The 20583-nt window shown below is 42.0% G+C and overlaps 1 protein-coding gene across 1 annotated transcript; it reads left to right on the top strand.

The window, feature by feature from the left end:
• Positions 1 to 67: 67 nt before the first annotated feature.
• Positions 68 to 20221, top strand: LOC106582064 (M-phase phosphoprotein 8). Its single transcript, XM_045704670.2, has 5 exons — positions 68 to 148; positions 10799 to 12866; positions 13101 to 19063; positions 19195 to 19281; positions 20042 to 20221. The coding sequence occupies exons 3-5, from the start codon at positions 18887 to 18889 to the stop codon at positions 20087 to 20089; spliced, it is 312 nt and encodes a 103-aa protein (XP_045560626.2). The 5' UTR covers positions 68 to 148; positions 10799 to 12866; positions 13101 to 18886; the 3' UTR covers positions 20090 to 20221.
• The last annotated feature ends 362 nt before the right edge of the window (positions 20222 to 20583 follow it).

Raw genomic sequence — 20583 nt, 5'->3', positions numbered from 1 at the left:
AGCACAGTAGGTGGCGGTAATGCACCATTAACGCTGGAGGCCAAACGTCGATTAATCCCACCGAAGAAGAACGGCCCATTGGCGCGCATGCGTTCCTCGATGTATGTCAAGGCACAAAAGTGGCGCTATATCGTTTCAACCTACTCAGGTAAGAATTTCCAAGACCTTTTATACAATTTTACGGTTAATTAGTCAAAGTTGCAACAACTAGCTATGGTGTAAAACAGATGTCCACGGGCTTCCCGTGTCTCCTGTTATGTTTTAAAGTAAAAAAGCCGACCACTTAGCAGTAAATGTTTAACCCGCCTGAGATTGTATTTATTTCTCATCCTCTTGCCTCTGCCCTCTTATTGTTTCGCTCTGTCTCTAATGGCGGACGTGAGGCGCTCCTGCTTGCTGACGGAAGAGGGGCACATTTTAGCCGTTGTTGAACATGTTATATTATCTTCTGAGATTTGGAATGGTGTTGTAAAAACGACATACTGAGAATTATTGTTTTTAGGTCTGTCAAGTATTTTGACACAAACAGGGCAGTTAGACATGTAACAACAGTATAGCGCCTCCCTTCGGCAAGTTGCCTACGTCACGTGTATTTTCTTTGGTTGCACCGAATAGTTTCTGGGGTAACTTTCCAATTAAACGTTGACGTTACACAGGTATCTCAAATACAATACATTTGTTTTGACTGTTGTGAAAACAATGTCCACTGTATTGTGTTCGGAGCACGGTAGTTTTTTTCTTCTTCTATGTAGTGTTCTTGGATTTGTGTCAGCCTTGATTGGGCGCACAATTGGCCCAGCGTTGTCTGGGTTTGGCCAGGGTAGGCGGTCATTGTAAATCAGAATTTGTTCTTAACTGTCTTGCCTACTTAAATGAAATAATGTATTTTATACGTAAATCCGAGATACTCCATTTAGTATGGTGTTAACATTTCGTATGATGCACTACATGACCAAAAGTATGTGGGCAACTGCTTGTTGAACTTCTCATTCCAAAATCATGGGCGTTAATATGATTTTTGCTGCTATGATAGCCTCCACTCTTCTGGGAAGGCTTTATAGATGTTGGAACATTGCTGCAGGGGCTTTCAACCATTTAGCCACGAGCATTAGTGAGGTTGGGCGACTAAGCCTGGCTCGCAGTCGCCGTTCAAATTAATTCCAAAGGTGTACGATAGGGTTGAGGTCAGGGCTCTGTCCAGGCCAGTCACATTCTTCTACCCCGATCTCAACAACCATTTCTGTATGGACCTCCCTTTGTGTGCGGGGTCATTGTAATGGTGAAAGAGGAAAGGACCTTCCCCAAACTGTTTCTACAAAGTTGGAAGCACAGAATGGTCTCCAATGTCATTGTATGCCGTGGCGTTAAGATTTCCCTTCACTGGAACTAAGGGGCCTAGCCCGAACCAGGAAAAACAGCCCCAGACCATTATTCTTCCTCCACCAAACTTGGCACTATGCATTCGGGCTGATAGCATTCTCCTGGCGTCCGCCAAACCCAGATTCGTCCGTAGGACTGCCAGATGGTGATGCGTGCGTCATCACTCCATAGAATGCTTTTCCTCTGCTCCAGAGTCCAATGGCGGCGAGCTTTACAACTCCAGCCGACGCTTGGCATTGCACATGGTGATTTTAAGCTTGTGTGCGGCTGCTCGGCCATGGAAACCCATTTCATGAAGCTCCCGACCAACAGTTCTTGTGCTGACGTTGCTTCCAGAGGCCGTTTGGAACTCTGTAGTGAGTGTTGCAACTGAGGACAGACGATTTTTGAGGAATTTGTAATTCGCGCCACGCCTGTCATTGGATATTGGAGCAGGTGTTCCGCTAGCGGAACATCTAGATGTAAGAGGTTAACCTCTCTAGGGAAGGTGGGACGAAATCGTCCCACCTACGTAACAGCCAGTGGAATCCTGTGGCGCGTTATTCAAATACCTTAGAAATGCTATTACTTCAATTTCTCAAACATATGACTGTTACACCATTTTAAAGACAAGACTCTCATTAATCTAACCACACTGTCCGATATCAAAAAGGCTTTACAACTAAAGCAAAACATTAGATTATGTCAGCGGAGTACCCAGCCAGAAATAATCAGACACCCATTTTTCAAGCTAGCATATAATGTCACATAAACCCAAACCACAGCTAAATGCAGCACTAACCTTTGATGATCTTCATCAGATGACAATCTTATGACATTATGTTATACAATACATGCATGTTTTGTTCAATCAAGTTCATATTTATATCAAAAACCAGCTTTTTACATTAGCATGTGACGTTCAGAACTAGCATACCCCCCGCAAACTTCCGGTGAATTTACTAAATTACTCACGATAAACGTTCACAAAAAACATAATTATTTTAAGAATTATAGATACAGAACTCCTCTATGCACTCGCTATGTCCGATTTTAAAATGGCTTTTCGGTGAAAGCACATTTTGCAATATTCTAAGTAGATAGCCCGGCATCACAGGGCTAGCTATTTAGACACCCAGCAAGTTTAGCACTCACCAAAGTCAGATTTACTATAAGAAAAATGTTATTACCTTTGCTGTTCTTCGTCAGAATGCACTCCCAGGACTTCTACTTCAATAACAAATGTTGGTTTGGTTCAAAATAATCCATAGTTATATCCAAATAGCGGCGTTTTGTTTGTGCGTTCAAGACACTATCCGAAAGGGTAAAGAAGGGTGACGCGCCCGATGCGTTTCGTGACAAAAAAAATCTAAATATTCCATTACCGTACTTTGAAGCATGTCAACCGCTGTTTAAAATCAATTTTTATGCCATTTTTATCGTAAAAAAGCGATAATATTCCGACCGGGAATCTGTGTTTTTAGTACAAAGAGAGAGAAAATAAAAACATGGGGTCGCCTCGTGCACGCGCCTCAGTCTCATTGTCCTCTGATAGACCACTTACCAAAGGCGCTAATGTTTTTCAGCCAGGGGCTGCTTCGACATAATTCAGCTTTTTCCCGGGTTCTGAGAGCCTATGGGAGCTGTAGGAAGTGTCACGTTACAGCAAAGATCCTAAGTTTTCAATAAAAAGAGTCAAGAAGCCCAAGGAATGGTCAGAGAGGGCACTTCCTGTACAGAATCTTCTCAGGTTTTTGCCTGCCATATGAGTTCTGTTATACTCACAGACACCATTCAAACAGTTTTAGAAACTTTAGGGTGTTTTCTATCCAAAGCCAATAATTATATGCATATTCTAGTTTCTGGGCAGTAGTAATAACCAGATTAAATCGGGTACGTTTTTTTTATCCGGCTGTGCAAATACTGCCCCCTACCCTCAACAGGTTAATTTTTCCGAGCTATTTTCACTCGAGCAAAAGAGGGAGGCTTGCACTGCTGGTGCTAGCACATGCACAGATCAAATACACCACAAACTCCAATTAGTGTTACGTGTCCTTATAATTTGAAATATTGATAAAAACAATCAATGACTGTACACCAATTTTTAATATAAGCAGAGTAAGATGTTTGTGACTAATGCCAATCGCTACCCAAGAATAGCAAGGCACCCTTTACTGGCTCAAACAGTTGTCCAATCAGCTTAGTAAACTTTTTGGGGAAATTGTTTGATCAGATACAATGCTATTTCACAGTGAACAAATTAACTGACTTTCAGCATGATTATAGGGAAAGGCCCTCGACATGTACGGCACTTTCAAAAAATGACTGATTGGCTGAAAGAAATTGATAAGAAGCTTGTGGGACCTGTTTTGTTAGACTTCAGTGCAGATTTCGACATTATCAATCATAATCTGCTGCTAGAAAAACTTATGGTTTTACTTCCCCTGCTATATTGTGAATAGAGAGTTACCCTCTGTGTTCTGTTAAAGGTATTCTTTAATGGAAGCCTCCAACATAATCCAGGTAGAGTCAGGTGTTCCCCAGGGAAGTTGTCTTGGCCCCTTTTTTACTTTTTTCAATCTTTACTAATAACCTGCCACTAGCACTGAGTAAAGCCTGTGTGTCTGTGTACAGTGCCTTCGGAAAGTATTCTGACCCCTTGTATTCTAAAATGGATTAAATAAATAAAAGATCCTCGGCAATCTACCTACAATACCACATAATGACAAATCAAAAACGGGTACACTGCTCAAAAAAATAAAGGGAACACTTAAACTAGGGCTGGGCGATATGGACCAAAAGTCATATCCCGATATATTTAGGCTGAATATCGATATATATCCCGATATTTTTTCCGTAAAGTAAGAGCAAATGTTCAGTCAAAGTCAAAGCCAGATATGACATGTCTCAAGTAGTTTTATTGAAACCGGCTATTTCAGTGAACAGTTGAAAAATCAAATGAATAAATAATAAACAGGGCTCTTCACCTGGTTCAGATTAAATGCTCAGCTGTTCAAATAACAATAACATGTAAACATAAACACTGTATAACAACAGGAGTACCTTTTTTGAAATCAAAGCTCCATAAGGTGCCTGACTTCAGTGTACATTTGTGGCAGTGCTTCTCGTGCAAAGTAGTTGCGACTGGGAAGCTCATATCTCGGGTCCATAGTTTTCAGTAGCTTTTTGAATCCGACTTGTTCCACAGTTGCAACAGGGACCATATCTTTAGCAATGTGATAGGACACCGCTTTAGTTATAGTACACCACTTGGCAATTTTCTTTTCATAAGGCACACTGCGGGAAAATGAAGTTTGCAGTGAGCTTTGTTTCGGGGCTGGAGCTTTTTCGGGTTGTCGGCGGCTTGCGGCTGGGGCTTCTGCAGCGCGCAGTTTCACACACTCTTCGTATTGCAGTTTGTGCCACTGTTTTAGGTGGTGAAAAAGATTTGTAGTGCTTCCACCCCTGGCTGTAACTTTTTTATGGCACTGCCTACATATAACGTGATTTTGTTGCTCATCTGATACTTTGAATCCGAACCATCTCCAAATTACTGAGCCAATGCTTTTTCTTTTACTAACCAATTCCTCCTCAAAACGCTCCGCAGACGCTGTTGCTTCCTCCATGTTTGTTGAAGTGTCTGTTCCTGCCCCTCCCCCCTCTGTGCATGAAAGAGGAGGAGGGGCGCGGGGAGCAGCGCAGAGAGCTCCGGGTCTGCAGCTTGCTTGGAGCAAGGATCAAAGCGCAAATTTGAACTATATCGATATATGCGAAATGGTCTAATTTCATATCACATTTAAAATATATCGATATATTTTTTTATATCGATATCGCCCAGCCCTAACTTAAACAACACAATGTAACTCCAAGTCAATCACACTTCTGTGAAATCAAACTGTCCACTTAGGAAGCAACACTGATTGACAATAAATTTCAACTGCTGTTGTGCAAATGGAATAGACAACAGGTGGAAATTATAGGCAATTAGCAAGACACCCCCAATAAAGGAGTGGTTCAGCAGGTGGTGACCACAGACCACTTCTCAGTTCCTATGCTTCCTGGCTGATGTTTTGGTCACTTTTGAATGCTGGCGGTGCTTTCACTCTAGTGGTAGCATGAGACGGAGTCTACAACCCACACAAGTGGCTCAGGTAGTGCAGCTCATCCAGGATGGCACATCAATGCGAGCTGTGGCAAGAAGGTTTGCTGTGTCTGTCAGCGTAGTGTCCAGAGCTTGGAGGCGCTACCAGGAGACAGGCCAGTACATCAGGAGACATGGAGGAGGCCGTAGGAGAGCAACAACCCAGCAGCAGGACCACTACCCCCGCCTTTGTGCAAGGAGGAGCAGGAGGAGCACTGCCAGAGCCCTGCAAAATGACCTCCAGCAGGCCACAAATGTGCATGTGTCTGCTCAAACGGTCAGAAACAGACTCTATGAGGGCCCGACGTCCACAGGTGGGGGTTGTGCTTACAGCCCAACGCCGTGCAGAACGTTTGGCATTTGCCAGAGAACACCAAGATTGGCAAATTCGCCACTGGCGCCCTGTGCTCTTTACAGATGAAAGCAGGTTCACACTGAGCACATGTGACAGACGTGACAGAGTCTGGAGACGCCGTGGAGAACGTTCTGCTGCCTGCAACATCCTCCAGCATGACCGGTTTGGCGGTGGGTCAGTCATGGTGTGGGGTGGCATTTCTTTGGGGGGCCGCACAGCCCTCCATGTGCTCGCCAGAGGTAGCCTGACTGCCATTAGGTACTGAGATGAGATCCTCAGACCCCTTGTGAGACCATATGCTGGTGCGGTTGGCCCTGGGTTCCTCCTAATGCAAGACAATGCTAGACCTCATGTGGCTGGAGTGTGTCAGCAGTTCCTGCAAGAGGAAGGCATTGATGCTATGGACTGGCCCGCCTGTTCCCCAGACCTGAATCCAATTGAGCACATCTGGGACATCATGTCTCGCTCCATCCACCAACGCCACGTTGCACCACAGACTGTCCAGGAGTTGGCGGATGCTTTAGTCCAGGTCTGGGAGGAGATCCCTCAGGAGACCATCCGCCACCTCATCAGGAGCATGCCCAGGCGTTGTAGGGAGGTCATACAGGCACGTGGAGGCCACACACTACTGAGCCTCATTTTGACTTGTTTTAAGGACATTACATCAAAGTTGGATCAGCCTGTAGTGTGGTTTTCCACTTTAATTTTGAGTGCGACTCCAAATCCAGACCTCCATTGGTTGATAAATTGGATTTCCATTGATTATTTTTGTGTGATTTTGTTGTCAGCACATTCAACTATGTAAAGAAAAAAGTATTTAATAAGATTATTTCTTTCATTCAGATCTAGGATGTGTTGTTTAAGTGTTCCCTTTATTTTTTTGAGCAGTAAATTTTTAAACCTGCATATTTAGTTAATATTGCCTGCTAACATGAATTTGTGTCACTTCTCTTGCGTTCCGTGCAAGCAGTCAGGGTATATACAGCAGTTTGGGCCGCCTGGCTCATTGCCAACTGTGTGAAATCCATTTATTCCTAACAAAGGCCGTAATTAATTTGCCAGAATTGTACATAATTATGACATAATATTGAAGGTTGTGCAATGTAACAGGAATATTTAGACTTAGGGATGCCACCCGTTAGATAAAATACGGAACGGTTCCGTATTTCACTGAAATGATAGTTTCCAGATTTGACCATATTAATGACCAAAGGCTCGTATTTCTGTATGTTATGTTATAATTAAGTCTATGATTTGATATTTGATAGAGCAGTCTGACTGAGCGACGGTAGGCAGCAGCAGGCTCGTAAGCATTCATTCAAACAGCACCTTTGTGCGTTTTGCCAGCAGCTCTTCACAATTCTTCAAGCATTGTGCTGTTTATGACTTCAAGCCTATCAACCCCTGAGATTAGGCTGGTGTGAAATGTGAAATGGCTAGCTAGTTAGCGGGTGCGCACTAATAGCGTTTCAAACGTCACTCGCTCTGAGACTTGGGAGTGGTTGTTCCCCTTGCTCTACATGGGTAACACTGCTTCGAGGGTGGCTGTTGTCGATGTGTTCCTGGTTCGAGCCCAGGTTGGAGAGAGGAGAGGGACGGAAACTATACTATTACACTGGCAATACTAAAGTGCCTATAAGAACATCTAATAGTCAAAGGTATATGAAATACAAATCGTATAGAGAGAAATAGTCCTATAATAACTACAACCTAAAACTTCTTACCTGGGAATATTGAAGACTCATGTTAAAAGGAACCACCAGCTTTCATATGTTCCCATGTTCTGAGCAAGGAACTTAAACGTTAGCTTTTTTACATGGCACATATTGCACTTTTACTTTCTTCTCCAACACTTTGTTTTTGCATTATTTAAACCAAATTGAACATGTTTCATTATTTATTTGAGGCTAAATTGATTTTATTGATGTATTATATTAAGTTAAAATAAGTGTTCTTTCAGTATTGTTGTAATTGTCATTATTGCAAATCAATAAATAAAAAGAATCAGCCGATTTTAATCGGTATCGGCCTCCTTTGGTCCTCCAATAATCGGTATTGGCGTTGAAAAATCATAATCGGTCGACCTCTAGGTTTGATGGTAAGAAATTGAGTTGCATTTGCAGTCTAGCAACAGGAATGTGCAATAACATCTGCTGAACATGTGTATGTGACAAATAACATTTTATTTGACTAGAATATTCTGTAATTTAGCATATTCCGGTGTTTCAAAACCGTAAGAAACTGATTAGTGAACTTGACCACCACCCATTTTTTTCTGATGTCATCAAGCAAGCAAAGAAACAAACAAACCTTAGAATGAAATTTACCGAATGGAAACAAATGTATTACAGCTCTCTTTCTTTTTTTTTATTGCTGTGTGAGTCGCATTACATGGGTTTTTGTAAGCCTGACACATTAAACTACTTGATTTTGCCTAGGCTTCAGAATTGTATGATAATTCACGTTGCACTTGGAGAATATTAACCCTTTATTGTCCATGGTTTGAGACAAAATGGATCCCATGATGCTGAGGGAGTTGCTGTGTTTACTATGTTGTCATAACAAAATGACCATTCAGTTGTGTTCAGCTTTGGTCTTTGGGGGGTGTCCATCACACTCATGAACGGCTGTGCAACAGCATTGGCATTCTACGTCTCTGTGGCAACTACAATCAGTTGCAGTCTACAATCTTGTTTGATATAGTGGACTGGATTATACATGGACCCAAACTGGAGAATGAGCATGGCGAGGTAGTGCTGCATCTCGGCTCCCGTTTGGTGCCTACTGCCTAGTACTGAATGTTAGCCTGATGTCTACCTTCAGATAACAACCAACCCCCATGGTAGTCTCCTGGTCACTATGGCAACCAAGGTGTTGGATCACTTGGCAACAGAGATGGTAGAGGTGGACGAAGGGGGAGGAGAGGGACAGAGGATAGATCTGTGACACTGTTTGTAGGGGGAGGTAGAGGTTTGAATGAGGGGAGAACCTGGACAGAAGGAGTAGAGGGAGACCAAAATGGGTAGGTGGGACTAGAAAGAGGGAAAGAACGAGAGAGAGAAAATGTGCAGAGATTAGTATTCTTGCAGGACAGTGGCTCCCCTGGACAATCAGTGGTATTGCATGGCTTTTTATGCTCCACATACAACCCTATCATTGTCCCCTGAACAGTCATGTTCCAAATACACCAATACTGTGCAGGCATGCACAGAATGTCAGGTATGTTTTACAATGCCTAGGGAAGTCTCCAGAATTCCTGCATAGAATTTGTGTGTCTGGAAAGCAACCACCGTCTCTTAACTGGACTTTACCTGAGCAGAGCTCATTAATGATTCTTAACCATTAATGATTCTTAATCAAGCGTCCCACCTACTCAACAGCCAGTGTAATCCCGTGGCGCGTTATTCAAATGCCTCAAAAATGCTAAAACTTCAATTTTTCAAACATATGACTATTTTACACCATTTTAAAGACAAGACTCTCGTTAATCTAACCACACTGTCCGATTTCAAAAAGGCTTTACAACGAAAGCAAAACATTAGATTATGTCAGCAGAGTACCCAGCCAGAAATAATCAGACACCCATTTTTCAAGCTAGCATATAATGTCACATAAACCCAAACCACAGCTAAATGCAGCACTAACCTTTGATCTTCATCAGATGACAACCCTAGGACATTATGTTATACAATACATGCATGTTTTGTTCAATCAAGTTCATATTTATATCAAAAACCAGCTTTTTACATTAGCATGTGACTAGCATTCCCACCGAACACTGCCGGTGAATTTACTAAATTACTCATGATAAACGTTCACAAAAAACATAATTATTTTAAGAATTATAGATACAGAACTCCTCTATGCACTCGATATGTCCGATTTTAAAATAGCTTTGCGGTGAAAGCACATTTTGCAATATTCTCAGTAGATAGCCTGGCATCACAGGGCTAGCTATTTAGACACCCAGCAAGTTTAGCCTTCACCAAACTCCGATTTACTATTAGAAAAGTTTGATTACCTTTGGTGTTCTTCGTCAGAATGCACTCCCAGGACTGCTACTTCAATAACAAATGTTGGTTTGGTCCCAAATAATCCATTGTTATATCCAAACAGCGGCGTTTTGTTCGTGCGTTCAAGACACTATCCGAAAGGGTAAATAAGGGTGGCGAGCATGGCGCATTTCGTGACAAAAAATTTCTAAATATTCCATTACCGTACTTCGAAGCATGTCAACCGCTGTTTAAAAACAATTTTTATGCCATTTTCTCGTAAAAAAGCGATACTATTCCGACCGGGAAAGCCTGTATACGTACAAAGAGAGAAAATAAATACATCTCGTGCCCTCGTGCACGAGCGTGAGTCTCAGAGTACTCTGACCAGCCACTATCCAAATGCGATAATGTGTTTCAGCCAGAGGCTGCCTCGATATCATTCAGCTTTTTCCCGGGTTCTGAGAGCCTATGGGAGCCGTAGGAAATGTCACGTTACGGCAAAGATCCTCAGTCTTCAATAAAAAGAGCCAAGATGAACAACAACTTGTCAGAGAGGGCGCTTCCTGTTTGGAATCTTCTCAGGTTTTTGCCTGCCATATGAGTTCTGTTATACTCACAGACACCATTCAAACAGTTTTAGAAACTTTGGAGTGTTTTCTATCCAAAGCCAATAATCATATGCATATTGTAGTTACTGGGCAGGAGTAGTAACCAGATTAAATCGGGTACGTTTTTTATCCGGCCGTGTCAATACCGCACCCTAGCCCGAACAGGTTAAGAAATCCACCTGCTAGCCTAAAAAGTGGTTGGCTATATTCTTATTTTTTCACATATACACAGCTTGTACCTGGAATACTTGCACATAACATGTTTACCATGGACTATGCTTACCCATAGGCTTATGGTAGGTTTATCCTAATAACCTGTGCTGTGTTTGTGTTGGTGCAGGTGGTAGCAGCCTAAATGGACGGGGAACACCAGGAAGAGAATCCTTCACATGAGAAAGAAAATGAAGAGAAGACTTCATGTGATGTGGAGAAGACTTTATGTGACATGGAGAGAGCTTTATGTGACATAAAGAAGAGTGCTGAAGAGAGCATTTCAAGTAATGACGAGAACAGTTCAGATGATGAAGTTGGACAAAGACTGGATTCAAAAGTTCCAAGTAGCTCAGGCCCTCTTCTATCTAATGCAGAACGCTCCTGTGATAATGAATCTGAGCCGTTGCCCCAAAAAACCCCACAAGCTAAAAAACCTCAACGCAAGAAATTCGCGCCACGGAAAGGTACAAGGTCAAGCTTACGTTCTAGCACAAAAATGACAGTCAGCACATGTAGTATGACAGATGATGGTAAAAGAAAATGGGACAAAAAGCACTTCTGCCTGTATTGCAATGAACCACACCACAAAATTTCAAGACATTTAGAAAGGATACACGCAGAAGAAGCAGCTGTCGCTCATGCTATGAGCTTCCCCAAACTCTCCAAAATCAGGTCTCTTTTGCTTGACCAACTCCGTAACAAAGGCAACTATCAAGTTCTTCAAAGTGGAGATGGTGAAATTGTGACTAAGGATAGACCCTCTTACGATGGTGTTTCTGTGCGTGACTGCCTGCCCTGCCAACACTGCTTAGCTTTTTTCAACAAAATAGATTTATGGAAGCATGAGGGCTCATGTAAAGCCAGAAAAGGACAAGATGAAAAGAGGGGAGGAAAAAGAGTGCGGGTCCAGGCTGCGTCCTCTCAACTTCTTCCATTGTCTGTCTACTCTACTGGAGGATGTGAAGAAATAATACACAATATGAATCAAGATGACATCTTATGCCACATCAAAAATGATCCCCTGATATGTAAATATGGCAATGCACTATCTGCAAAGCATTGCCATGCCAAGTCACAGTTTACATACATTGGATCAAAAATGAGGGAATTGGCTAGATTTGTACTTAGTGTAAATGAGATGGATTGTGGTGTCCAATATCTGCATGAAGTATGTGTACCATCCAAATTCAAATTGGCCGTTCATGCTGCCAGGAAAATGAGTGGTTTTGATCCTGCCTCCGACAGGTACAAGACCCAATCTCTTCCTTTAAAGATTGGCTATTCCTTGAAAAGAGCTACTGAAATAGCTTTTGGGGAGAGTCGTATGACAGAGGACCGTGAGGCAGAGGAACAAGCCAGAAGGTTCATTGAGCTTCTTGAAAACGATTGGAATAACTGTTTTTCCGGTCTGTCCCTCAGTGCTGTCCCTCAGTGTGATGAAGTTGATGTGTCTTCACTTACTGAGGATTTGATTAAACTTCAGAAGTTTCTCAAGGTTGCAGAGGACACAGCAAAGAGAGAATTGCTTGAGAGCCCCACCAACGCTGTCTGGAAAAAGCTCAATGAAACTCTTCTTGCCGAAATAGCTCTCTTCAACAGAAAAAGGACAGGAGAGGTTGCGAAAATGCTGTTGGAAACATACACAAACAGAAAGAAAGCTCCAGCTAGTGCAGACATTTTCAATAGCCTCTCAAGGCTGGAGCAGGAGCTTGGTGACGACAAACTAACCAGGGTGGAAATAGAAGGCAAAAATGGTAGAACAATGCCAGTCCTACTAACGGCGAGGATGATCTCATCTCTTGAGATCCTAATTGCAAACAGAGACAAAGTTGGTGTGTCAAAGGACAACCCTTATGTCTTCGCGCGGAGCCCAGATGCAGCAAGCTACGTCAGAGGGTCCGACTGTCTGAGGAAATTTGCTCATGAGTGTGATGCAAAGAATCCTGAAAGTCTGATCCATGCGACAGTGAGGAAAGAGGTTGCTATCCATTGCCAAATACTGAACTTAAATGAAAGTGAATTGGATCAGGTGGCAAAATTATTGGGACATGACACCCAGGTCCACAAAGAGTACTACAGACTCTCTGAAAACGCAGCACATCTAGCAGAAATCAGCAAATTGCTGCTTGCAATGGATCAGGTTCCAGTTGTAATTCCAGGGCCATCTGAGGAAAGGATTGTTTCACCTACATATGGTGAGTATCAGTTGCTTTGGAGAGTATTTGGACAACATTTTCATTTTGTTTCAAGGGTTAAATGTTCAGTCGAAAAATCCCAATTAAATGTTGTGCGATTTACATGTTAACTAGAGCTACATTTTTTAGAAGCTTGCAACTCATTACCCTAAAGTATTTTCTCTGTTCCTCTTTACAATATATGATAATGGCACATTCATGAATAATTTTCTTCTGTATGTATTAATTTCAAAGGGGCATATTCTGCAGGGACATATCCAGTGGGAACTGATTCTGCGAGGGCGTATCCTACTGGCACATATACCACTGGGTCATCTTATCCTACAGCGACATATTCAGCCAAGTCATATACATTGGGAGCACAGCCTTCAAGGTCATATCATGCTGGGACATATCCTGAGAAGTCATATCCTTCAGGATCACATTCTGCAAGGTCATATCATGCTGGGACAGATTCTGCAAGGGTGTATCCTACCGGGATAAATCCTGCTAGATCATATTCTACTGTGACACATCCTGCAGAGACCTATCCAGCAGCTTCGTATGCTTCAGGGACACATCTTGCAAGTTCTTATCCTGCAAGTCCTTATGACCTATCATCTCCTGTAAGATCATATGCTTCTGGGACAAATCCTGCGAAATCATATCCTGAAGAGACATATCCTATGGGGACATATCGTGCAGGGACACATCTTGCGGGGTCACAACTTGCAAGGTCATATCCTGTCGGAACATATCCTACACAGACACTTCCAGCGCGTACAGTTATTACGCCAACACTTAATGCACAGACACTTCCTGTTGGGGCAGTGCCTGTGGTTGCAGTTCCTTTGGGTGCAGTTCCTGTGGGGACAGGTTCTGTGGGGACAGATAAGGTGGGCACAGTGTGGAAACAGAGGATGTGGAGTGATGCAGCTAAGGCTGCGGTGAACCGTCAGATGGGACACTTCATCTCAATGATGGAGGTTCCAGGTAAACAGGACTGTGAAGTTTGCCTGCACAATGAACCAGCTCTAAGAGACAGGACATGGAGGGACATAAAAAACTATGTGCACAACACAGTAAAATCTATAAAACGGAAGAATGGCCTTACAAGAGTGGACCCCACAAAACAGACAAAGAAAGGAGCAGCAAAGAAACTAAAAGAGGCAAAGCGTGCTAAAGAATGCGTTGGTGGAACAATGACAGTACCTGCACAGGGTCAAGAGGACAGACTTGAGGCAGGTCCTGTGGCAACACCAAGGAAACAGAAGATATGGAGTAATGAGGCTCAGGCTGCGGTGAGGCGACAGCTAGGAGACTTCACTAAACTGATGAAGATTCCAGGTAAAAAGGAATGTGATGCATGTCTTGCAGCTGAACCAGCTCTACAAGGCAGGACATGGAAAGATGTAAAAAACTATGTGCGTAATACATTAATGACAATGTGTAGGAGGCATATTTCAGGCAAACAAAACATGGACCATGAAAAACCAAGTCCAAGGACACCGAAACCAGGGGTCCAACAAAATCCAGGGGTGCATCAGAAACCAGGGACGCTGTTGGGACTTCCAGAAGATCCTCCTGTTTATCTGTATTTATGATTACCTTGAACTAGTTTTAAAAAGCTTTTGATTTAATCTGACATCCTTGCTCATTCTGATCTCACTTTGTAACATAAAGCAAGAATGTAGAACCATTTTAAGGATATAATATCACTACGTACTTTATTCTACAAATGTATCCATAGCAACTAGGCTACATAGTGACGTAGTATACATATAAACTTGTTTAGCTGACTTTTACGTACATTTTCTGAGCTTCTTTTTAACTGCAACATTAATTTTGGCACGATGTATTGTGATGCCCAAATTAATAATCCTTTGGCATGAGCTACACCAACGATGTATCTAAACCCTGGATTGCAGATGCTATGTATTGTCCTTTAAGAGGCTTTGAAGACACTGGTTGGCCTTGTTGGCACTCCCCACTAGGTGTAGTCCTCCATAGGAATGACTGGAATTCTACAGTATTTTAATCAAATGTTTCAAGGACAAAATTACATGTATTTTGTTGTTGTAGTGAGGACAGTAACATTAGTACTCTAAAATACTTTAAGGAAATTTTGTGTATTTTTGCCTGTACCATTGTATGTGTAGCTAATGTTTTTGTCTAGGTTAGGTTTTGAGTTAAAACAACTGTTCAGCAAACCTAGGTTTTGGTGGGTTAGGCTATTCCTGGTAGAATGGGTTAAAGTACTACATTTGTGTCCAGGTTAGAGAGTATGGTTTGATGTTTGAGCCGCTTGAAATCGACCAATCACGTCAAGAAAAATGTTTCTTTGGCTGTTCTAGAATTATACTGTACGAAAATATTAGCGCAGCTTGTTAAGTGTTGGTCCCATGAGCTAAAATAGAAGATGCCAGAAATTTTCCATAAGCACAAAAACCTTCTTTCTCTCAAATGTTGGGCACAAATTACTTCACAGCCCTGTTAGTAAGCATTTCTCCTTTACATTACGACTTACAGTAAGGAGTGTATACATTTCAATATTTGTTCATACTGGTCCCACGTGGGACTCAAACCCACAACCCTGGCATTGCAAGTGCCATGCTCTACCAACTGAGCCACACAGGACCTCCTTTACCAAGATAACCCATCCACCTGACAGGTGTCGCTCTCCCAGACTGCAAAGAACCTTGGCGTGACCCTGGACAACACCCTGTCGTTCTCTGCAAATATCAAAGCAGTGACCCGCTCCTGCAGGTTCATGCTCTACAACATCTCTGTACATTACGACCCTATCTAACACAGAAAGAGGTGCAGGTCCTAATCCAGGCACTTGTACTCTCCCGTCTGGACTACTGCAACTCGCTGTTGGCTGGGCTTCCCACTTAACCCATCAAGCCCCTGCAACTTATCCAGAACGCTGCAGCCCACCTGGTTTTCAACCTTCCCAAGTTTTCTCATGTCACCCCACTCCCTCCGCACATTCCGCTGGCTTCCAGTCAAAGCTCTCATCCACTACAAGACCATGGTGCTTACCTACGGAACAGCAAGAAAAACTGCCCCTCTACCTTCAGGCTATGCTCAAACCCTACACCCCAAACCGAGCACGCCGTTCTGCCACCTTTGGTCTCTTGGGGCTCCCAGCTCAGCCCAATTCAAGTTCTTCTCTGTCCTGGCACCCCAGCTTCCCCTTGAAGCTAGGCCAGCAGAGTCCGTCACCCCCCCCCCCCCCCCCAGAGGAAAAATGCACTTTCTATGCCTGTGATGTGGTTGTCCCACCTAGTGCATTCATCTTATGATAGCTAACTGTATGTCGTTCTGGATAAGTGTCTGCTAAATTACTAAAATGTAAACAGCATGATCATTACTCAGATGCACCTTGTACTGGGGAAATGAAAAGGCCACTTGATAATGTGCAGTTTTGTCACAACACAATGCTACAGATGTCTCATGTTTTGAGGGAGTGTGGAATTGGCATGCTGACTGCGGGAATGTCCACCAGAGCTATTGCCAGAGAATTTAATGTTAATTTCTCTACCACAAGCCGCCTCCAACGTTGTTTTAGAGAATTTGGCAGTACGTCCAACTGGCCTCAGAACTGCAGACCATGTGTAACCATGCCAGCCCAGGACCTCTGCATCCAGCTTCTTATGCACTTATACAGCTAGTTGAGTGCAGTCTTAGTGCCAGCATCGGTTTGTGGTGGTAAATAGATGGCTACGAATAATATAGATGGGAACTCTCTTGGTAGATAGCGTGGTCTACAGCTTATCATAAGGTACTCTACCACAGGCGAGAAATACCTCGAGACTTCTTTAATATTAGACATCGCGCACCAGCTGTTATTGACAAGTAGACACACACCCCTGCCCCTCGTCTTACCAGAAGTAGCTGCTCTGTCCTGACGATGCACGGAATACCAAGCCAGCTCTATATTATCCGTGTCGTCGTTCAGCCAGAACTCGGTTAAACATAAGATATTAGTTTTTAATGTCCCATTGGTAGGATAGTCTTGATCGTAGATCATCCAGTTTATTCTCCAGTGATTTCACGTTGGGCAGTAGGACGGATGGTTGTGGCAGTTTACCCACTTGCCGTTGAATTCTCACAAGGCAGCTCGACCTCCTCCCCTGTATCTCCGTCTTTTCTTCACGCGAATGACAAGAAAAAATGTATTCCCTCCCAGGCCCACCCATGGCTGTGCCCCTGCCCAGTCATGTGATATCTGTAGATTTATTTGCTTATGAATTTTAACTCAGTAAAATTATTCAAATTTTTGCATGTTGCATTTATATTTTTGTTCAATATAGAATCTTCACATGACTACACAAAGACCAGCTCCATTAAATGTTTTATTTTAATGGATTATACATACATGCATACATACATACATGCATACATACATACATACATACATACATACATGTAACTGAAATGTGTTTTGCCAATTGGAAACAGTTCCTTTGTTCTGTGTGTGTGTAATTGGTTTTAGAGAATCACAGAGCCTATTCCTCTTGTACTTCGGTCTTTAGCTGTCCATGTACACTACCGTTCAAAAGTTTGGAGTCACTTAGAAATGTCTTTGTTTTTGAAAGAAAAGCAAATGTCTTTGTCCGTTAAAATAACATCAAATTGATCAGAAATACAGTGTAGACATTGTTAATGTTGTAAATGATTAAACGGCTGATTTAAAAAAATATATAAAAAAAAATTATAATAATAATTATATCTACATAGGCGTACAGAGGATCCTCCCACTCTTTCTATTCTTGTTAGAGCCAGTTTGCGCTGTTCTGTGAAGGGAGTAGTACACAGCATTGTACGAGCGCTTCAGTTTCTTGGCAATTTCTTGCATGGAATAGCCTTCATTTCTCAGAACAAGAATAGACTGACGATTTTTAGAAGTCCTTTGTTTCTGGCCATTTTGAGCCTGTAATCAAACCCACAAATGCTGATGCTCCAGATACTCAACTAGTCTAAATAAGGCCCGTTTTATTGCTGCTTTAATCAGAACAAGTTTTCAGCTGTGCTAACATAATTGCTAAAGGGTTTTCTAATGATCAATTAGCCTTTTAAAATGATAAACTTGGATTAGCTAACACAACGTGCCATTGGAACACAGGAGTGATGGTTGCTGATAATGGGTCTCTGTACGCCTATGTAGATATTCCATCAAAAATCTGCCGTTTCCAGCTACAATAGACATTGACAATGTCTACACTGTATTTCTGATCAATTTGATGTTATTTTAATGGACAATAAATGGTAGTGTAGGTCTACGTGTTTTGTTAATGTTGCTATTATTCAGTATTGTCTTAACCATATTGATTTCACAGTAGCAGTTGAAGTTTTTCGACACTAATTTAGGCTGACTAACCTGTATACGGTTTGATAGCTGTTGCTTCTCTATATTATTTAATCCACTTGACTACTAATATTATATATTATTTCATCCACTTGCCTCCTAGATAATGTTTATTATTGCAAGTCAATCTTTGTTGATTCTAATTGCATTAATCAGGGGTTTCATCCAGAGCCCACTATTTACTGTCTAAAGATGTTTAAATAGTTTTTTTTCACCAACATGTATTTTTAATCAAGCTGCCTTTCGTTACCCCCTGGTGCTCATTGTGTGTACTCTTAAGATACTATATTTGCTTCGTTAATAAATTGTTACTTGATGTAAATGTTAAAATGTTATTCCAGTTCTCAGAATATTCATATAGCCTTCTTGAGGTCCACTATTAGTGTTCCAACAGGGATTTAGAATTGTACCAATAACAGTTCAAGGAAACAGCTTTGAGATTTCATGACGTTGTAATGCTAGGAATCTATCATCACCATTGCTTTATGCTTTTATGAACTTAACCTTTTTGGATGAAAAGACAACGCCCTAGGTAAGTATAAAATCAGCTAAACCTTCAAATAAGTGAACTGCCCCTCTAATTCTTTAAGCAATTAGCCCCTCCCCATTTAATATCATATGTAACTTGTTTGCTACAAGTGGCTTTGGAAAGCTGTGGTCCTCAGTAATGAGGAGTCTGTGTGTGTGTTTGTGTGTCTGTTGCCTCCCACAGGACTCCAGCGGTATGTCCCTTAGTATGTTGGCAGCAGCAGGGGAACAGGATGACATTGTGAGGCTGCTGATAAAGAAGGGGAACGGACGGCAGAAGAACGGCACCACTGCCCTGATGCACACTGCAGAGAAGGTAACACAGGACAGACTGGTTTAAACCACCTTATTACACACGTATACATTCCCCTTGTTTGTATGTTAAATGTCTGTTCTGCAATGTTTAATTACTAACTTAACCCTCAATCCTTTCATTTATCATTTCAGAACTTCCTGACCACAGTTGCTATCCTCCTGGAGGCAGGGTCCTACGTCAACGCTCAGACACTGGGAGGAGAGACGGCCCTGATGAAGGTACGGGGGAGGAGAGAAAATAAGGGGAAAATTGGGGAGGTGAAGATAAATGCTGTGTTTAATTTGAACGCAAACATTTCTAAAAACAAAACAAAAACGTTTTTTCTTTGTCATTATGGGGTATTGTGTGTAGGTTGAGGGGCGAAAAAACTATTTAATACATTTTGGAATAAGGCTGTAACGTAACAAAATGTGGATAAAGTCAAGGGCTCTTAATACTTTCCCGAATGCACTGTACATGTGTGGGGTAACCATAAGTTTGAAGGATGATTGTTGTTTTAGGCACCTTTGCAACACGGGATTCTATATCCTAAACTACTTTAACTACATAAGAGCTTTCAAGAATGCATGATTATAACTACCTGGTCAAAATAGTCATCCAAATCACTTGTAGTTAAAGTAGTAGTTGTGATGACGATAATGCAGAGCACATCCTGGCAACAACATGCCATTGTAGACGTACGATAGTTGGATAAACAGTTATCAATGATGATCTACTGTAATCCTTGTTTTATAAGAGGTGGGAATTCATTTGATGTGAGCATTACATATGCCTTAACAGCCATATCATTGAAATAATTTCCCCTTTTTTTCAACTGCTGTACAAACTGGCATTGAAGTAAAACAGGGTGATATATTCGCCTAGTTCAATAAAACAGTGAGGTTTTATTTATGTCTTGTCTGCCGGTACTTTGATCATGTTTTTTTTCTCTCTGTGTGTGTGTGTGTGTGTGTGGTACCGTTTCAATGTCCTGAACAGGCTCCTGGGCGGTCCTTTATCTGGACGTCATCAGTAGAGTCCTTTTGAGGAGGAACAAAATGGCCGGAGTGGATTGAGTGACGGTTGCAAGACTCAGGGCTGTGATCCAATTTCTCCCCCTTTTGCACTTTTGTTTTAACTCCCCCTCATCGATTGAAAATAAATGGACTTGTCTATGAATTATGGTGGAAAATCTGGTTTATTCTTACACCAATCCAATTATTTTAAATCCATGAGGAGGAGTGGTCAAATGTATACTTTGTGGAGTAGAGAATTGGAATTTAGTATTTTGAAACCGGGCATTTGTTCCTGCTTGTGTGAGAGAGTAACAGCCATGGTAGTTTAGAATGCAAATCCTGCTGATGAACGACACAAGACAGATTACATCACAACTTTGACCAGCAATTTAAGTTTGTCACCCATTTGTTGCAATAGAATGGGTCTGCAAAATGGGAATAAGTGCTTGTGAATGGTTTGGAATTAGGTTAGATGTACATCTTTAGATTTTTTTAAAATATGTACTGTATATCAAATGTCTATTG

The sequence above is a fragment of the Salmo salar genome, chromosome 21 (genome assembly GCF_965601325.2).
Source record: "Salmo salar chromosome 21, fSalSal1, whole genome shotgun sequence".
In the NCBI taxonomy this organism is placed as follows: Eukaryota; Metazoa; Chordata; class Actinopteri; order Salmoniformes; family Salmonidae; genus Salmo; species Salmo salar.
This window is presented reverse-complemented; position numbering and strand designations above follow the sequence as displayed.